Raw genomic sequence first — 20,252 nt, forward strand, 5'->3', positions numbered from 1 at the left:
CGGATGTCCTTGGAGAGCCTTAACTCCATCTTGTACATCTCATATATAGACTGAAGCTGTCTGGTGGGGCTTCCTATGAACACCAGCTGCTTGATAAGGTTTTGCAGCTGCACATCAGCTGCATGCTAACTTCCATTAAGTCAAATGCTACAGATACTGATCCTGCCATAAAAGCTCTCAACCAAAACGAGGATGACCCACTCCTTCTGTGAGCCAGCACGGCCTGTGTGTGGAGGGGTGTCTGAAAAAAACAAACAAACAAAAAACAATTAGCCTGCATTAGAACCAGACTAGTTCCCTTCATTTTTCACATTGCCACTGTTTCTTCTAGTGTGTCTCTTTTTTTGTCCATTTCGATTGTTAATGTAGTTTGTTACAAACGTTATGGTTACATATGTTTTTCTGTTACTTTTTGTGGACCACAAGGTTTGCAACTACTTAAACACACACACACACACACACACACACACACACACACACACACACACACACACACACACACACACACACACACACACATATAAAGAGTGCCTATTTCGGGTCAGTTTTGCCGGTCCCAAGCCCTGATAAAGGAGGAAGATTGGAATTGTGACATTAAAAAAGCAATAATCGCTAAAAGAAATTTAATTTGTAGTTTTAAAAATATTCTAAATGCATTAGGGGTGTTTTTTACTCACTTTGTCTCTCCCAGCGCTGGTTACAATTACATAAACACGACCAATTATGTAAATTAGGCGATGACGTCATCCGCTGAAGTCAGCTATTGGCTGTCATAAAAGTTTATGACAGCCAATAGCGATTTCCCTTACTGAGGAGTTGGCAACACTGTGGACGGTTCATTTTTACCGGACTGTTGGCAGCATCTTTGACGGAAGGGACGCGTTGTTCTTACATAGACAGGTGTGTTGCGTACGCTGATCTTTTTGGCCTTTCGTAGAAGGATATGAAGCATTTCCTCAGGCTTTTTGTGCGCGGGCTTAAGCACCGAGCCCAGCTTACAGAACAGACCGACGTTTGGTACAATTGTGTTAGCTAGACGCCGTCAACAGCTAAGCTGACTTGCATGACATCTGTCCCTGCTTCGTTATTAATACTAGTTGCGGCAAATGATTGTGTATAACGTCTTCTTCTTCTTATTTTAAAGAACAAAATAAAACCATGCTGCTTCGCAAAGTGAGCCAGTCTTCCGCCCTGTGCAGCACCGTTCTCCGGCTTCCTGCCGTGCTAACCGGGTGAGTAATCATCAGTAATTATTGCTATAGAGACTTTAGAATGAGATGTTTATGTTTTACAAACATATCGTGTCATGTCTGATCTGCAGAGGTCAGCGTCAGGCCGCGGTGGTGTTTGTTGGGCAAAACGGCCGTCTCTACGCAAGCCAGGCAGCCGAGGTGCGTTACGTTATTATATCGTATTTCATTATAATGCATTAAGTACACATTACTCTGTTTAACACGGCAGCTTCACGCTGTGGCTCCACAACATTTGATCGAGACTGTGTCCTTGTTTGGGTAATCGCAGCTTGCGGCTGATATAACTCCAGCACCCCCTCCCGCTCAAACTGGGGGAAAGTTCACTGTTCACGTGATCCAGGTATTAAAGGTGACACTGCAGTTGCTCAGGCAAGCGTTCACAATAAAAACAATAGGCCGATGATGTCATACGTGGAGTTTCGCCATGATGCTTGCACACCCGACATTACCACAATGTTTTTAACAAAAATTCATAAATTTATCAGCAGTTGTAAAGTCAGTGATCGTGTGTGTTGTTACTTTTGTTATTATAATTGTTAATAATGATATTATTTCTTTGTGTATAGTAAAACAAGTCGTAATGATAAATATGTCTAAGCAGTTTTAAAGTCTTGCAGGTCTTCCTCAGATTGACTGTGAACTTTTGGCTTAGCAAAATTGCTATGAAGTAACAAGGAAATATTTTCCACTGTTATCTGCAAATCAGAGTTTTTCCTGCTTTGAAAACAAAAGAGCTATCAACAGAAAATCACCACCACTGAGATAAAAAAATTTTTTTTAGCCTAAAATGTATTTCAAAATAAAGGTTTGGTTTATCATATTGTCAGAAGTGTCAGGAAAATGGACAGTAAGATACCCCAGAGTCATTGCCACAAATTTATCCAACCAGTCCAGTTTATCCTCCCAAGAGGTCAACTTTGATCTGGGATAAACTCTGTGTTTTTGTACTTGCTGAGAGGTCTCATATAGTGCTGGATCCATAAGCATTACATTAAAACAAATATTTCTAAAGTAGATTCTGGGGGAAAACAGGGGCTTTTCTATCCTTTGATTGTTTATCTACTACTTAATTCCTCTGGTGTAATAGAAATGGAGATGTGGAGGTCTTCATCAATAGAAAATCAGTTTGCTGAGTCTTCAGGGCTTATGTTTTAATCATTATTGATGGTGTGAACTAAGGTTGGGCAATTGGACGAATATATCGACGATAGGTTGAGGCTACCGTCATTCATTTTTACAAGGGCGATTAATTTATTTATTTGCTTATGAGTAAGTTTGCATGCCTGAATATATCGCCTATTGTCAATTACTGGACTGACGATTGTCAGCTGGAAAATTTTTACATATCGCCCAACCTTAGTGTGAACCCAGGTCCCTCTTACAGTGTTTGGTCCTTTTGACCAGCACATATAAAGTCTGGGGATGTTGTAGCTAATTCCTTATGACAATACCTATAATTATAATAATGATATTGCCTCTAGTGGTGCTGTTACACAGAGATGTTACTAGTGACTTATGGAGATCATCACTATAAAAAAAATAAGTGGCCACAAAGCTACACCAGCAGACCACCATTAAATATCTTGGCCAGACTTGGAAGTACTGGTGTTAGTGGATACGGAGGACAATGTGGAGGTGCCGGTTGTGTCCATCTGGATTTTCTTCTTATTGAAAACACTTAACCTCTGCCAATGATGCTGCTTCAAATAAAACAGTCAGAAGGTGATCTGGTACCAAGCCAGACCTGACTCCACACTGGCCCCGCATCAGTGGAACAGCTGTGTTTATTAACACGGTTATTAACTTGAAATTGGCAGTGAGTCCTGGTCAACACAGTAATTATTAGCTGGGAACAAAGTTCATACCTATTTTGTTGCTTTAATAAAATAAACATATGTAAATCCTGCTCCAAGGTCGTGCTTTTAATAAACACGAGCTCACAGGGTTTTGTCTGTATAGTTAAAAGCAGAACTTTATGACAGCCCTGTGATAAATACTTTTATTGTGAGGCGTAATAAATGTTGTCTTTATGAAATTGAAATGCAATTCACTGGAAGTTTTACTGGAATTAATTATGAATCGGGTACAAAAGGCAATTGTTGTGCTGTAGTTTACAGCAGATTTAAAAACATGAACCACATACTCAGCACTCAGCTGAGTGGCTGTACCCTTGGCTTCACCTCTCACCTAGTTGAGATCGGAGCTGGTGTCCCGATTGAAACTGGAAAAACTGTAGCCTGTGTGCTCTTAACATTTAATCACCAAACAGCACTTGACAGCAAACTGTCTCCCTCTGTGTACCTTCATCCTGTTGGCTACATGGTGGTAAACCTTCAGATGTGTTATTCCTTTTACATGAGTCAACCAGACACTGCGTATGGTTAAGCAGTGATTTTGTATGTTTTGTAAGCTTTGTTGCACAGAGAGTTTGTAGCTTCCTCACTTGTTTCCCTTTATTCATTTTAAACATAATTTATATAATTTTGTCCTCTGCTCTGTTTGTGGTTTCAGGCAGTGCTGGAGAAGCCTGCAGCAGTCGGCAGTGACGCTGCCACCAAAGTGGAAAAGAAGACAGCTGCTGCTGCTGTATGTTTACTATTTGCTTTATAAGCAAGTCTTACGTTTATAATGGCCAAAATCTGGTTAAAATCAGTCAGTCTACTTAGTTTATTTTCAAAGTAAAAGGTTTGAATCCTAGGAGCAATAGGGCACATGTTTCTTTAAGAATGGGTCCCTCTTTAAAGCTGATTTCTTTGCTGTTTAAACACAACACACAGAGGCTTTCAGTGTTCTCAATTCACCAGCAGGTGGCAGCATAAATCACAGCAATGCATGTTTGTTAGGCCCTAAGGGCTTTAAGCTTGACCTCTCCTGTAGCTCCATAGAGCCGTTTCAGTGGTGTTTGAGTTAACTTAAATGTTACTGTTTGGTTTATCTTTTCACAGGAATCCAAATCATTTGCTTTCAACATTTTCAAGGGGCAGATCACAACTTCCCAGGTTTTTCCCTTTCCCCAAGGTAAATCCATAAGACGTATTTATGTTCTTACCTGATTTAAAAAAAAAAAAAAATTAAAGCCAGCTTCTTGCTGGTTGGCTTTGTTAAACTGGAAAGCTGTTGTCAGTGTAATGGTTTGTATGTGCCACAGTCCTCAATGAGGAGCAGGAGCAGTTCCTTCGAGAGCTCGTGGGGCCATGCAGCAAATTTTTCGAGGTAATTGTAAATCTTATTCTGACCTCACGCTCACTGCTCCTAAACACCCCCAAACCCTCCCCTCACCGATTCCCCCTCCATGTTTCTGCTCCCTGTGGACAGGAGGTAAATGATCCAGCCAAGAACGATGCCTTGGAGAAAGTGGAGGATCACACCATGGAGGGCCTGAAGGAGATGGGTGCCTTTGGTATGCAGGTGCCAGCTGACCTGGGTGGCATTGGCCTCTCAAATACTCAGGTACAGCTTGCTTGACTTAATTATGATATTGACAACATGGCAATGGTTTTAAAAAGTTTAACGGAAATTATCCATCCAACAGTACGCCCGGCTGGTCGAGATCGTTGGCAGTCATGATTTGGGGGTCGGTATTACTTTGGGTGCACACCAGTCTATTGGTTTCAAGGGAATTTTGCTTTTTGGGAATAAAGCTCAGAAGGAAAAATATCTGCCAAAACTCGCCTCAGGTAAGAATACCAGCATCAGCATCTGGATTTCGAGGTAAACTGTAGCTCTGTAGAAGATTGGAGACGTTCTGTCTGTTTATTATTGAAAGCTAAAAAAGCCAGAGTGTTGGAGGGACACACTGTGCTAGAAAAGTCTAACTTCGTGTGAAAGAAAAGCTTAGTAATTTTTGTTGTAAATTTTTGCTTTGACAATGACTCTGTGTGTGTGTGTGTGTGTTACTCCAGGCGAGCACATAGCCGCCTTCTGCCTGACTGAACCAGCCAGCGGTTCTGATGCCGCCTCTATCAAAACCGTTGCCGTCCAGTCGCCCTGCGGAAAGTATTTCACCCTCAATGGAAGCAAGATCTGGATCAGGTGAGGACTCCAAGGAAGTTCTTGGTGAATAGTTTGCTAAAAAATAGTCCGACTTGATGACAAACCTAAAATAGAAAATCGGACAAACCACAGCACAGTCTGCTGAGGAGGGTTCAACGTTCTCTCCATAGTTATTGCCTATGTTTAAGCGCTTTCGATCCCGTTCTTCTGTATATGCTTGAATGGTTTTCAAAATGTTGCTGAGCTGAGACACTTTGCACTACACACAAGTTCTGGTGGTTATAAGACTGTGTACCCTCTGAACAACCACTCGCTTTCTCTCATCAAAGCAATGCACGACCGCAGTGGTTAGTGCAGCTGACACCTGTCTCACTTTCTCTCGCTTGAGTACAACTTCCTGTTACACGAAGACTGGGGAGTACGTGCTACTGTCTGTCATTAATCGTGAGATGCTGTGTGATTGCTTAGAAGCAACAGCTGACTGGCGTCACGCATGAATAAAATATGAATAAGTAGTTTAACCGTCTTATATCTGTGTGTGAGGGAGCTTTGATTTTATTACTTGTAGCATTTTAAAAAAATTGTATTTTATTAGTGTCTAAATCAGTGTTTAGTCCTTTTAAAACTCCTGTTTTTAGAGTTGACGTATTTGAAAAGTAATCTTAAAGTAAAGCTTGACTGTTTGACAGCTGAAGCTTTTTCGTGCTTTCACCACAAGGGGGCAGAATTACACAGTGCATCCAGCGACACACAGTAATGGCCACTCCATTCTAAATAACCTTCTCTCCTCAGCAACGGAGGTTTGGCTGAGATCTTCACTGTATTCGCCAAGACGCCCATGAAGGACCCCAAAACCGGGGAGATGAAGGACAAGATCACGGCGTTCATTGTGGAGAGGAGCTTTGGAGGAGTGACACAGTGAGCGCCCCTTTTCTTAACTTAGCAGACTGTTTGCCACTAAACCCTTTATTTTTGTTGTGGATGAAACTTTTTATTTCTTCCTTCCCATCATCGTAAACCTTACTTCTGTCTCGCAGTGGCCCTCCGGAGAAGAAAATGGGCATCAAGGCTTCCAACACGGCCGAGGTCTACTTTGATAACGTGCGAGTGCCGGCCGAGTGCGTGCTGGGCGAAATCGGAGGCGGATTCAAGGTGGCAATGAACATCCTGAACAACGGCCGCTTTGGCATGGCGGCCGCCCTCTCCGGCACCATGAAGAATGTCATCGCCAAAGCTGTGAGTGAATCCCCTCCAGGCTCCTTAAGTGTAGAAAGGAAGGGAAGTGGGTGAAGCGCACCGGTGGAGCTCTTCTCTCGAAGCCTATGGCTTTTACTTATGGTTTAGTTTCTATATGTGCTGTCAGGTTTCCCACTTGCTGCATTGTTTCTTATCTGTAACCAATATTGTCTGTGTTGCAACTCATTTCGCTTTGCTTTGTTCTTCATTGTGGGTTAGTGGGAAATTCCCCTTCTCTTTGTGGCCTCTTTCTGCTTCTTGCTGCGCTTAAATGTGCTGAAGGCCTCCGTTCGGCTCTGTCTACTGAGAGGATTCAGCTTTTTTTGATTAGTAAAGTAATTAATTTTTTTTTTAACTTAAATTACTTAAAATCAATGTTATGTTTATTAAAACAGTTTGAATTGCTACCAGTAGATGGTCATAAGATTAGAGGACCATAGACACAGTGACAACACACACTGGTTAATGGAGTCCTCTTTTGAAGCCTCGAGCTGACTGTTTTGGGTGTCTCGGCATTTAAAAACTAAATCTTTGAGCGACTGAGAAATCAAGACAATGCAGACTTATTCAGTAGCAACTTGACAGTCACATGCAGTCGTGTCCTGCTTTATTGTCTGCTTTAATATAAATACAAACATAATTGACTAAATGAACATCCTGCTGTGACTCAAAACGAACAGCTGAGAACGTAATGGCTTACTGAAAGCGTTTAATGAGGCCATAGGTCAAGGAAGATGAGGCGCAGTTTCTCATGAACGATGATAAAAGCAGAGTTGAACTATAAATATTTAATGAGACAAACGGAGAACGTAACATCACATTCGCAGGAGGATGTTGAACACATAAATCAATCAAATTGGAATAAATATTTTTTAAAAACATCGTGTGTGGAGATGCAAAGTTTCATTCAGATTGGCCGGCCTGTTAGGGAGGAGATAAGGTAAATGGAGACATACATGATCATATTTTTTTGATGGAAAAAAATTTTGTGCAGATGCTGATATAAAAAAACACAAATTTATCTGGCCAGTAGCTGATGTGGTATTATTACTATTATTAGATCTAGGTAGACTAAAGCATACAGCTGCACATAACTCTTTCACTTGTTTACAATAGGGCTGCCACAAACGATTATTTTGATAGTCGACTAGTCACCGATTTTGCGATTAGTCGACTAATCAGATCATCATCCATTGGACATAAAACTACAGCTTATTGCACCAGCAGCATCTGCTCTTATATAACTATCATTAGCTTACAGCTTTAAGTGTTTAAGGTCTGTGCTAACTAAAAATAAAGACAAGATGATAGTTTATTAAATTTAAATGAAATTTGCAGATTGTTTCGGTGAAGTTTAATAAACTCCTTGCTATCTAAAATATAACAGGACACCGGAGTATATTCTGGAGCATCTCACACTTCTGATAATCAGCTGTCTGCTTGACGTTTATTCAGCTGTGTAAAAACTATAACTTTAAACTCAGCCAAACCGATTTACTCAGGAACAAATAAAATACTAAAAAAGCCAAACAATAACATTTTTAAGTTATCTAAGTGACTTATATATGTTTAACCTGAGTAGCAAAAGACGGCGGTGGGTTTGAAAACGATTTGCTGGGAGTCCGGTGTTCTCACGGGCTCTAGTGAGCCTTGCCCCCGGTTAGCTATCGAGCTAGTGGGTAACAGACGTCTCCGAAAACGTTGGAGCACTTTTGAAAATATGTGGTGTCTTGATAAACTGAGCAGATATTTGAAGTTTCCACAGCTACATTCTCGCCTGAAAATATGTTAAACGTTTATTTTGTGACCCAGAAAGAATAATAAGAGTAATATTAAAACTAACTAGCTGCCGCCATTGTTGGAAACTGAGCTGGGCTGCGCTATAAATTCTAGTTTCTTCTTCTTCGGAGTTTAACGGCAGCTGGCATCCTTGTACATGCAGTGCTGCCATCTTCTGTTTCAGTCCGTTATTACACTCTTAAATCCTACTACTTATTCCTGCGTCTTTTGGGATCTTACAAAGCTTCAAACGACGCGTCGACTATTAAATTAGTCGTAATCATGACTAGTCAACTAATCGTGGCAGCCCTAGTTTACAACACTTGTCTTTTAACAAGTGCAAAACTGATATGACACAACAGAAAACCACTGTTTACTGACATATCAGCACTGATAATTAGGCGACCGTGGACCTCTTCTTCAGTTGCAAATGTTTCACTACTAGAAAAATCCATTAATATTAAGCCAGTGTGCACATGTACCTCCTGAGAACATGAAGAGAAATTTACTTCAAAGTCAGTGTTACTGCGCTTATAGTAAATGAGATTCACAAATCAGTTTTGCAGCTAAATGGTCTCTACAGTAAGCATATTTTATTGCTGTGACTGAAGGGATTTCTCGCCCGGGGGGGAAAAACGTGGTTGTTTTGTTTGAGCAGTTGCGTCGGCTGGAGAGAAAACTGTGAAAAGTTCATGTGGGGGGAATTCCTGCCCCCTCAGCGTTTTTACTGAGGGAGAATCTCATGCAGAGGAGGCACAGGGAGCCGGTTCTCATGCACTTAGAGAAATGACTTGCTCACATGTTGATAAAGAGAAGTTCATTTTTTCACTGTTTAATGCCATGCAGCCATAAACTGCCTTCAGTGAGCGCTTGCGACCTAATTCAACACTAATCTTAACGTGTGAACTTTTTATTAAAGAAAGCATGGTTCTTTTCAGCTTTGTTGTTTGTTTTCACGTCTCATGGTATTTTGACACATTGCCACCAGTTTTGCACCTCACCACAATACTGATCATGCTTCTTTTTGTGGTGACCGGCAGCTCTGCCAAACTTCCTCTTCTCATACAAAAAAAACCTGCTAGATAGCAATAGCATTTCAGGGCACCAAAAAAAAAACACTTGCAAAAGCTTGTTTCCTCATATCTTGTGGCTTGAGTCAAATTCTTGACTTAAAATAATGAATTGTGGTCTTATAGCGGCCTGTGCTTTTCCACTTTTCGTCAGGTGGACCATGCAGCCAACAGAACCCAGTTTGGGAACAAGATTCACAACTACGGAGCCATCCAGGAGAAGGTGGCTCGCATGACTATGCTGCAGTACGTCGCAGAGGTCAGACAACACAACACGAATCTGTAACGCTACCTCACCTGATGCCGCGCTGAGCCGTGTGGTGCAGGTTCTGAGAAGAACCTTGCTGATTAATGGTTTGCTGTTATCTTGACATCGTGGTTGATTTCCTGTTTTACTGTCAGTCAGCATAATCTGCTTGTCAGCTCACTGGGCTTTATTTAACACAGAGAATGTGCTGAGATGCCTTTTTTTAAATGTGACGAATTCAAATTAAATTCAGTTTTGATTGTCTTTATGAGAAAGGTGTCAAACTCATGGTACCATTACTTCTGTGTGTTTTCTCAGTCCATGGCCTACATGATCAGTGGGAACATGGACAGCGGAGCAACCGACTTCCAGATCGAAGCTGCCATCAGCAAGATATTTGCCTCTGTAAGAAATTTCCACTTCAGTGTTTGTACTGCAAGCCTTTTATTTCAGCTTTTGCAGTAACCAGAAAGCCTTTAAGGATGTTTGGCTTCAATTTTTCTGGCGCTTATTTCATAATCTTCATGAGGTTCCTTTTTCTGTGGAAGACTGAAGGATGGTAAATAGAGGAAGCATATGACTCCTGACTGATGTGAGATGAAATGTGATAGTGTGTTTGGCAGTGCTAAACGTCTTTTACATGTCTGTGTTTCTTTGTGTAATTGAGACAGGAAGCAGCATGGTTTGTGACAGACGAGAGCATTCAGGTTATGGGCGGCATGGGTTTCATGAAGGTGAGTCCTCAGTCCACATCCTGTTAGTTACAAACCAGGTAACACGGGGACAAATCTATTTGACAAAATTTAAAGTTTGTGTTTTTGAAAGCTAGAGTTTAACATCCTGATGAAAGCAGGTGAAACAGTAGATAGAACAGGAATTTCTCGATACTCAGAATTTATACCTTGTGTATAGTCTCTTTTTATATAGCACCAAATCACAACAGCATTCACTTTGTATTGTAAAGTAATAACACTACATTATTGGAATCAAACTTGAACAATCAACCAACCCAATAGGTCTGTGAAGGTTCTCAGTCATGGACCCCCTAACGCCTTAACACCCACTCACATCCAGGGCCATTTGACCTTGGGAAATCACATGATAGGGTGGGGCTAGGTTTCACAATGAGCTCACCTAAAACCTTGGCTGATTGTGACCTACACCCGTTTTCACAACTTGGCTTGTGTGATTAGGTAGAGGATCATTACGGGGTCCATTGTCCCTCTTGGAGTGGACACTCCCACTTAAATTTGAGACTCTCCACCATTTGACCCTAGAACTGAAGAAGGATGAGAGGTCAAACATCTTCAAGCAATTTAAAGAAGTCCAGACGCTTTTCTTTCCGAGCTGCTTAGACAACCAACCCACTATAAGCAAGCAGTTGGTAACAGTGGGAAAGAAAAACTCCCTTTTAACAGGAAGAAGGCTCCAGCAGAAGCCGGCTCAGGGAGGGGCGGCCATCTGTTGCCACTGTTGTTGCTCTGTCTCCTGACCTTCCTGTCAGTTTTTCATTATTTTATCCCAAAAGGGCAAAAATAAATATTTTTTTAAAAAACCCTAATGATGGGGCTTGATGTGGTGTCAGTGTAAGGTTTCACAGAAGACGTGATTGCTCATTAGCCTGCAGAAATGGAAGTATGTCCGTTTAAGAGTAATCGCTGTTCTTATCCCATTCACAGTTAGTGGTTACAAGTAGCTGAACAGTTCATTGTCAGGCCAACGCTGTTGGATGACTTTAGCTATTTGCTGCTGTACTAGTTCACATTGTTCACACGGATGTTCACATTGTTTACACAAACATTAGGCAGTAGGTAATGGATAATAGGCATTGATTTGGAAATAACTTGAGCTTATTATATAATATTGTACTATTCAGTGTATTTCTAATTAGGCAGCTGTAAGCATTTAAAAGAGGGATGTGGTGGCCGCAATAAAGGGAATTGAAAATATCAACATTCGGACGTTTGCCTTGTACTGCGATGCAATGTTTTTCTGCTGCTGAAAAACAACATGTTATGAAGGTGTAGATGTTAATTAATATTAACAATAATTCACTGTCCAAACCTAAAATCAATCAGGTCAAAAAAAGCTTTAATTTTCAGATTTTTAAATATTAACAGATTTTTTTTTGAGACAATATTTTATATTATTTCATTTTTAATCTGAAAAGTGTTACAAAGGGGATGAAATATATATGGTCTAGTACACCTCATACCCCCCTTTAGACTCACCCCTGCTTGCTTCAGTTATCGCATTAATGTACAGCTGCCGTCAGCCTTCAGTAAGTTGCATAATTCAAACGTGCTGTTTGACCAAGTGAACAGTTCATCTGCAGATTTTAATGCAGCCTTACTTCTGGGGGCTTACTGCAGATTTTTCTCTTTGTAAAACAAGCGGCGGTGGATGGAGCACCTACAAAGTTTACTTTTCTTCACGTCAGAGTTTGTTGATCAGGTGGTTTGATTAAGGACTCCAGGTTTTAATGGTGATTACAGGAACAGCACTGTTTTCTTTCGTTCAATCTGAGATCACTGTTTCGGTAATGGCTCCGCCTCTTCGCTCTTTGCGGTGTGTAAACAGACACCGGCTCCGCGTTAAAACTCTTTGACGATGAAAGCCAAGTTTTAACATGACCCCTAAAAAGTAGATGTTTCTAAAGACATTGCTTTTTTTGTGTTTGTTTGTTTTGTTTTGTGCAGCCACAAATACAAAGGCTCCTACAACATGTAGGGGAGCTGTAACCATCAGCACTGGGAATGTGTGTAGATTGTTTTTGGATGTATGCTGACTGTGGTCACGTGCGCAGTTTCCAGATAGTTGCGCTCATCTTTTGGCTTCGCTTCTGTTTGGTTTTTGTTTTATCTCAAACATGGCTGTCAGTAAACGTTGGCGAGCCTTTGACAGGTGTGACAAGCACTCAAACAAGGATGCGCCTAAAGGATCCGCATTTCCTTGTTTTATGCGCTGGAAGATAAAATCGTTTTCCCGCTCTGTTTACTGTGTGTTTCTGTCCACGAACGCTTCAGTTTTTGTTGTGATGATGATGGTGATGGTGGGCTAATGGCCTCTATCTGTTTAGAGTTTTAAACAGAAGTAATGATGTAATCGGGCAACAGATCTTTGTTCTTATCCATTAAAGATGCACAGGTGTGGCTAAGACTTCTCAGAAGCCTTTGCACTGTATAGTGGCAGGTGCTTGCCTTGCTGTTGCGGTATTGAGTCATGTAGTTGCAACAGGCGAGTCGGCATACACACACAGAAAATACTGAGACCACATTCGAGTGAAAAAAAAGATATCAAGCAAGAAGTTCACTAGAATAGACTGGAAACAACCAGCTGAAGATACGGGGGCGTGGTGGAGCTGTGTAAACAGTTTTGTGCTGCTTAAAATAAACCAGACAGTGCAGAAGAGAGAAAAAAAAAAGCTTGCTGCTTTGGTTTGATTTTTAGTTCAGTGGAAAGTGTGCTCAGTCATGGAGGACAATGTACTATGACTTTTAAAAAACAAAAAGTTTAGTTCAGCCACTGTAAACAATGATTTACACTCTGAGTACTTGTATTGTTGAGTTACGATTGGATTGGTCTGATGTAAAGCTGCTTAAAATAATTCCACTTCCTTTGTGTTACGTGCCAGTTGATAGTGGAATTAGTTGCGCAGCAGCGGGGGGGACGAATGCAGCAGGCTTTTAGCGGTTCTGCTCGCTCTGTGCGTTTTGACTCAGGGTTTCACTTCAGCAAGGAAACCAAGTCAAATGTGTGCTGGTGTACATTTTCATTTCTGTGCCACTTAAAATATGCACACTTTCCACATACAGAATTCAGAAGCGGTGCAAAAGCCTCTATTCCTCTTTAACGGTGCATTTTCATTACCTTATTTCAGGGCGTTAAATGGACGTGAGATGGGAAAGAATTAAGTGCTAACCTTGGAAAATGTACAATATTTGCATTCCTTCTGTCTTATTAGGGCTTTTAGTTACTTAGTTATTTTTATTATTACTTTTTAATAATTCAAGTATTTAGTAGATTTTGCATTTTAGAACAACAAATGCAAAAATGCATCAACCAAAAACAAGAAGCAAACAAACAAAAAAACAAAACAAAAACAGTGAGGTCTTAACATCTGTTGCATTAAGTCAGGTATACATGTAGGTGCAAAAGTTGTCCCACTGTTCAACTGCAGCTTCCGCCACATGATGTAACTTTCCCAACATCTTTTCGCAAGCAGCGTTCCCAATCATTCTTTCTTTCCACATTTTAAGCGTTGGCATATGGGAGTCCTTCCAGGGTTCCAAAATGATACGGGCACATGTTACCAGTGCAGTATTTAACACTCTAAACTGGTGTTTATTTAATTGTGGCACCTCTCCTTTGTCTCCTAGTAGACATAATTTAGGTGATCTGGGCAAATTACACTTAGTTACTTTTTATTTTTGGTGCTTTATTGAGGTGGAGCTGAAAAGCAATGGAGCCCATCATGTTCTTTATTTGTGTTTGTTTCTGCAGGACGCTGGAATAGAGAGAGTGATGAGGGATTTGAGAATTTTCAGAATCTTTGAGGGTACAAACGACATCCTGAGGCTCTTTGTGGCTCTGAATGGCTTCCAGGTAACACAGAAATTTCCTCTGTGTGTGTGTGTGTGTGTGCGTGTGCGTGTGCGTGCTTTGTGAAAGTACAGAGGAAGTGGATTCTGCTTGCTGTATAAAATGCTGAAATTCTGTGATAAGAAGCAACTTCCTCTACACATTTCACATTTGAGTTCTGTATCACATCCACGTTTTCTGCACTTCGCTTTTCCTCACTCTCTATCAGGAAGTATTCTTAACATGTTGCATATGACTACAGATTGAGCAATCCAGATAAACCCTGACTCCTCCTGACTACGTTTAGCCCTTTGCTCAGCAGCTTGCATGTGCTTCCCTGCAGAATGCTGGAAACCAGCTGAAGAGCCTGCAGAAGGCCCTGAAGAGCCCCATCAGCAACGCCGGCGTGCTCGCAGGAGAAATCACCAAGAGAGCCAAAAGGTTGGTTTAGCTTCTGCAACACTGTTTTTCCTTTCTGTATGTCTGGAAGGCAGTGGGTGTGCGATCAGGGGTCGCCCCTTGCAAAAAATAGAACGTGACCTGAAGAAGTGATACAGGCTGATGTCGACAGAGACAGCAGTTATGCCATCAGATTAATGGAAATGGAGGCATTTTTTATGCACTCTTTCTCTTTCTGAGAAAAGCAGTGATGTGAAAATGATTTTCTTACACTTGTGTACTCGCAAGTGCAAGAAAATCACGTGCTGCACACATACACACAGGAGGCAGAAAAGTGTGGCTTCCTCCTCTCTTTGTGTTAATTTGATTAAGACTTCCTTTTAACCGTTTACTTACCGCTGTCAGAGGCTGTGTGAGTGCTTTTGTAGCTCAGGCATACAGGCTCATATAACTGCGGTGCAGATCATTTATCCTCTCTACTCCGCCTGCCCAATTCTAGGAGACACTGAAAGCTGCTTGCACGTCAGGGTCTGTAGTCTTGCTTTTATAGCAACAGTAGCACACAAAGGTGTTGTGTGGTGCTGCATTGCGCTGGTTGTGCAATTAATACAATGAACGGCTAAAAACAAACAGTCGACCACTGAACGCATCATAGAGAGACTTTTAGACGCAATGATAGCATTTATAGCATAAACTTGTCATAACCTCTGTATAGAGCCTCAGCTGCAGGTTTCAGTCAGTTTGACCAGCTGTTTGGCTTATTTTTGTTCTGTATTTAATTTAAACATGGTTAACTGTGCAGCTTCCCACACACTGTATATAAAAGATGGTCTTAGCCATCGTGACTTCACCATTTGGGAATTTTGGGACTTTGTCGCTGGCTTTTCCAACCAGGCATTGACAATGCATGACTGCATTTTACTCGCAAAAACTGGAGTACAAACTTCTTTGATAGGCTGTATGTCAGACAGCATATTATTATTATTATTATTATTATTAACTGGACAAATTAATTTTTATAGCAGATTTAAAATGACAGAGTTGACCAAAGTGTCAGCGTGCCAGCACAGGTGCTGTCACACACCTAGCTTTTTATTTTTAGCTTTCAAAAAACATCCATGTGCACTGCATCATGGGAGTCTTTGAGGGCTGGCCTTTAGACTGAGCAAGTTTTGGCTTAAATCTGGAGCCTCGAGGTTGCTTTTTGGGATCAACAGATCCATCGTAGACTCGGACGGACGGCTGAACGATGCTGTCGGTGTTGCTGAGAATGACTTTTTGTTGTGTAACGCGGTCCTCTCTTCTTTACAGGAAGGCAGGTTTGAGCACAGGTCTGACGCTGCAGGGGACGGTGCATCCTGAGCTGGCACACAGCGGAGAACTGGTGTGTTATTTTTCTTATTATTTGTATCGATCAACTGTTATTTATGAGACAAACCCATCTAAGGGGCTGGCCCAGGCTGGATGAATGGGTGCCTGGCACTTTTAAGAGGACGCTTTGTTTACTAATGGAACATTTCCTCCTGCGTTGCCTTCATTTTCTGCTTTCTGCTACAGTCTGCGTGTTTCCTAACGCTCTGCACTTTTTGTTGTTTCTGCTTTCCAGACAGTCAAAGCCATTGAGCAGTTTGGAGGAGTTATCGAGGAGCTGCTGATCAAACATGGCAAGAAGATCATCGGTGAGAGAGTGTGTGTGTGTGTGACTGCGGGTGTTTCAGCTCACCTGGAAGATTTGAACTTGACTATATTATGAGTTATTTCTGACAGTTTAGAAATGACATCTTTGCATTTTATTAACAATTGTTATTTTTTTCTAACTTATCTAAACTTGTGTGCTTTCATTTTTCAGATGAACAGTTTATTCTCAAGAGAGTCGCAGACTGCGCCATTGACATCTACGCCATGGTGGTCGTCCTGTCAAGGTATGCAAAAGTGCAAACAACAGATTTAAGTCTTCGTTCTTTTTTTTTTTTTTTTTTTTTTTTTTTTTTTCCACTAACCACACCATCCTTTCTATCTGTCCCCGTTGCGCTCTTTCTGCACGCTCCCACCCACCTTCTAAACTAAGGTCTTCTTTTATTCCACAAACAAACTCCTACGCAGCCCAAACCGACCTTTCTTGTGAACGTCTTTTTTTTTCTCGGCCTCTTTCTGCAGGGCGTCGCGAGCTCTGAGTGAAGGCCACACATCAGCTCAGCATGAGAAGTTGCTGTGTGAGACCTGGTGTACCGAGGTAAGATCCTCCGCAGAGCCAGACACAAACACGTGCTGCTATGTAAGGAGGATGTTCGGTGTTTTTAATGACCTGAACCGTGGCTAGCACTCTTAGGTAGTGTCACTGTGGTAAGTAGTGGGATACATGATTAAAGAGAGGAGCTAGTTTGGCCTGGCGTCATTTTACACAGCAGTGAAGACACAAGTTTTAAATATAAACCAGAAGCACTGGGAGAGCGCAAACCAAGGCGCTCACTCTCTGAGCAATATTTCCCTTTAAGGGAGTAATACTGTATTTGTATATAAACATTATAGGTATTCAATGTTAAGTAACTGGACTAAAAATAAAGCTCTATAAAACATTATTATCACTTTGACCTTCAGAGGAATCTGTTGACCTTCAAGGTGAGATCTGACAGGAAATTTTAAATCTTTATACAGGGTTATATTAACAATACACACCACATTGGTCATAATTATAGTTTCTATGTTGTAACGCTTTTTGTCAGTTTGTGACTAATAGGTCATTGAGTTGACTTTGGACACCTTGGTGGATGTAAGCCAAGGTCTAAAGGAGCATTAGCACGACCCTGCGCTACACTCCTACAAAGTTTAATCAGAATTCAGTCAAATGTTTTGACCTGTCTTGTTTACAGACAGAATGGCACTGTGAATAAAAACATAAGCTCTCCTTGGCTGAGGAAATAAGTCCATACTTTACCTCTGTGGTGTTCTGATGCCATCGCGATCAGTTTGATACCATCGCTCTCCTCCTCTCTCCGTCCCCCAGGCTCACGACAGGGTCACGCACGAGATCAAGTCTCTCCACTCCAGCGAGTCCAGAAAGCTCTTCAGCAACATGCGGGCCATCTCTGCAGCAGTCGTGGAGAACGGAGGAGTGGTTGCTGCTCACCCCCTGGGTTTCTAAACGCCCTCGCTCTTTCTGCGTTTCGTCAGTCTTCTCAACATCTCGTCCTCCCGGACTTTTTTGCCATTAATCCTCTGACACACATCGGTGCCCTTTTTTAATTTATGAGATGCATTTACAGCCTCAGAAACTGGTTTTGGTTTTGGTGTCTTTTTTAATCCCACTGTTTTTTCCTGTCATTTATTTATGACATTGTGACTCAAGGCATCTAAATTTTGAGCTGCACTTTTGTTCTGTGAGAAATAAAAATGTCATGCGAGTTGGAAACGTCACAGTTCTACATTTGTCTAAAGTGTGAAGGGGGCTTTGAAATGCACCCTTTCCTTTGTATCCAAGCCTTCATGATGTAAACCCTCAGTGTTTAATCTGTTAATACATTAATTTATGCTCTTTTGGTTCTTGGTAATTAACCATAAATACAACGATATCAATGCAACTTTAAGTCAGGGAGCCAGTTAACAGGAAACTGATGTGTCTTTAAAGGACAGATTTTTACACTTGGTGTTTAAATGCAGAGAACAGCGTGATGTTTGTTCTTAACGCCTTTCTGCATGTTCAGTTTGCTCGTTGATCAACAGACACATAAATATCAAGACTGTAAAACCTTTTTGCCTTAGAAACCGGCTCGAACACACAAAGCTTTCCTAACAATACTTCACTGTGTGCTCTTTACTGTCATCAGCCACCTGGAACTGCAGTGAATGTAACATCGTCTGTGTACCATGTTTAAGTTTTCTGTCATTTATTTCTCTACCGTAGCGAACGTGTAACAAAGTGGGAGTCTGTATAGGCTGTAACTATACTGCTTTTTCCTGCCAATAAAGTTCATTTTCTCCAGACTGTCTCGCCCTCTTTGTGATTTTCAGCACGTACAGCAACACTGACTTTTAGTGGCACTTAAAAAGAAATAAAAAATCCCATCACTGCAATATTTTTACCCATCTTGCCGCCAAACGAGCTTCCTATTTCTGTTGTATTCATAACAAACTTTGCTAATTCAGTTTCACTTCTGCAGTTCGGCTCTTCAAGGGCAGGTGCCTTACAGGAAAGCCAGTATTTGCTTTTATGTCAGGAGTCGTCTGCCAGTGTGTATACAAGTGAAGTGCAAACAGATGAACCCCTTCCTGTCTTTACACAGGCATACGCACACGAGATGACAAGCGTTACTTATGTGGGTGAGAGTCTAAAGAACTTAATGCGAAAGGTGCCGATGCTGTAGAAGGCCTGCGGTTGTTGTTGCTGAGAATTCCCCAGGCATGTGTCTGTCCTCCTGGTTGAAAACCGTTTCTCAAGCTCAGCAGTAGCTGAGAAGCAAACCCAGCATCCCTGTATGATTTCCTTTTTTTTTATGCGGAAACATTCGAACCAAGATCAAAACAAAATTCGATTTGGTGTTTTTAAAAAAACAAACAAGCAAAAAACACCAGTCTCACTTTAAAAATCGAATCTTCTAAAATAATAATGCACTGGTGTCGAGCATTAACCAATGAGTGTAAGGAGAATTACGTCACTCTTAGAGGTGTTACGAGATGTGGTTAGCTCAGGAAATGGGGGCTCAAACCACCAGCTTTTTTTTAAAGCTTACTTACTGGTCATATTTCTCCAATAACAGAAGAATCAAGTGTAAAGTGGTTTAGCATCTCATCACTGCAGCTTTTTTGACCGAGGCCTGTAGCTTTCTCAGTTTTTAAATCAATATATGGACATGCGTGAACCCCCCTACCCACCCTGTTGTGTTTGGCTCATCATCCACCATCATCATCACCTCATTCAGAGCAGGGGAACGTGGCTTTAGGTCCTCACTATGTGCAGAGAAATGGATTTTTAGCATCTTTTTTAACAAACGATTTCCTGTCAATCATTTAATGGCATCTTATAATGTTAGGCTGTAAGAAAGCTCTGGTTTGCTGTGCGGAGTAACAAGCAGCGGCGTTATGTCAAACGCTCAAAACAACCCACATTATCTAACCTGGTGACAATGTTTTTAAAACTAAGTGATATTTATACTTGGACAACAGATAAATTATAACCCAGCTCGCACTTGTACCAATACGGTCAGAGGTCAGGTGATCATTGTTTGCAGATTTCACTCATGTGTGACCTTGTGTGTAACAGCCGTGCTGGTCAGTGCACGAGTTTAAACAGGTGTGTAAAAACAAAAACCCGTGTGAGTGAGGGGATGAACTGGCTCCTTAAATGGAAATCGGTCTGAGATCAAATATAGTCTGTGTCTTATGTTAAAAGCACATTTTTAATGCTGAAACCCGAAGTTGTATTTTTGTTATTTAGCTCTGTATTTAATCACGTTTATAGGCAAAGCTGTCCGCCTCCTTGTCAGCCGTAGTTAGTGTACCTGGTATGTGTTCATGTAACCGGCAGACTAATTATTACACGCGCTCAGTTAGATATGACACAGACTCTAATAGTGAATAACTTTGTGTGAATTCTCTGAGGTAAGTCTTTTCCACATGTAGACTAGCTTGCACACTAATAACATGTATATTTTGGTAGCATTGTGTTTAGAGTAGGCAGGATATTGGACGACCAACAAA

The 20,252-nt window shown here is 41.3% G+C and overlaps 1 protein-coding gene across 1 annotated transcript; it reads left to right on the forward strand.

Annotated features, from left to right (window-relative positions):
• Positions 1–779: 779 nt before the first annotated feature.
• acadvl (acyl-CoA dehydrogenase very long chain) lies at positions 780–18,537 on the forward strand. Its single transcript, XM_085399911.1, has 21 exons — positions 780–900; positions 1,145–1,232; positions 1,322–1,391; positions 3,765–3,839; positions 4,199–4,271; positions 4,402–4,466; positions 4,569–4,703; positions 4,786–4,930; positions 5,156–5,285; positions 6,039–6,164; positions 6,284–6,482; positions 9,486–9,590; positions 9,897–9,983; positions 10,250–10,312; positions 14,082–14,183; positions 14,503–14,600; positions 15,870–15,942; positions 16,165–16,237; positions 16,408–16,480; positions 16,716–16,791; positions 17,563–18,537. Exons 2-21 carry the CDS (start codon positions 1,159–1,161, stop codon positions 17,698–17,700), a joined length of 1,980 nt encoding a protein of 659 aa, XP_085256037.1. The 5' UTR covers positions 780–900; positions 1,145–1,158; the 3' UTR covers positions 17,701–18,537.
• The last annotated feature ends 1,715 nt before the right edge of the window (positions 18,538–20,252 follow it).

This window comes from Rhamphochromis longiceps, linkage group LG3, assembly GCF_057381845.1.
Source record: "Rhamphochromis longiceps isolate RC_006_pf linkage group LG3, R_longiceps_female_GT1.1, whole genome shotgun sequence".
NCBI classification, from domain to species: domain Eukaryota; kingdom Metazoa; phylum Chordata; class Actinopteri; order Cichliformes; family Cichlidae; genus Rhamphochromis; species Rhamphochromis longiceps.

Coding starts and splice junctions, on each gene's coding strand:
- acadvl (XM_085399911.1), top strand. CDS start 1,159: ATGCTGCTTCGCAAAGTGAGCCAGTCTTCCGCCCTGTGCAGCACCGTT. Junction 1,233..1,321: donor CTTCCTGCCGTGCTAACCGG/GTGAGTAATCAT, acceptor TCTGATCTGCAG/AGGTCAGCGTCAGGCCGCGG. Junction 5,286..6,038: donor GGAAGCAAGATCTGGATCAG/GTGAGGACTCCA, acceptor TTCTCTCCTCAG/CAACGGAGGTTTGGCTGAGA.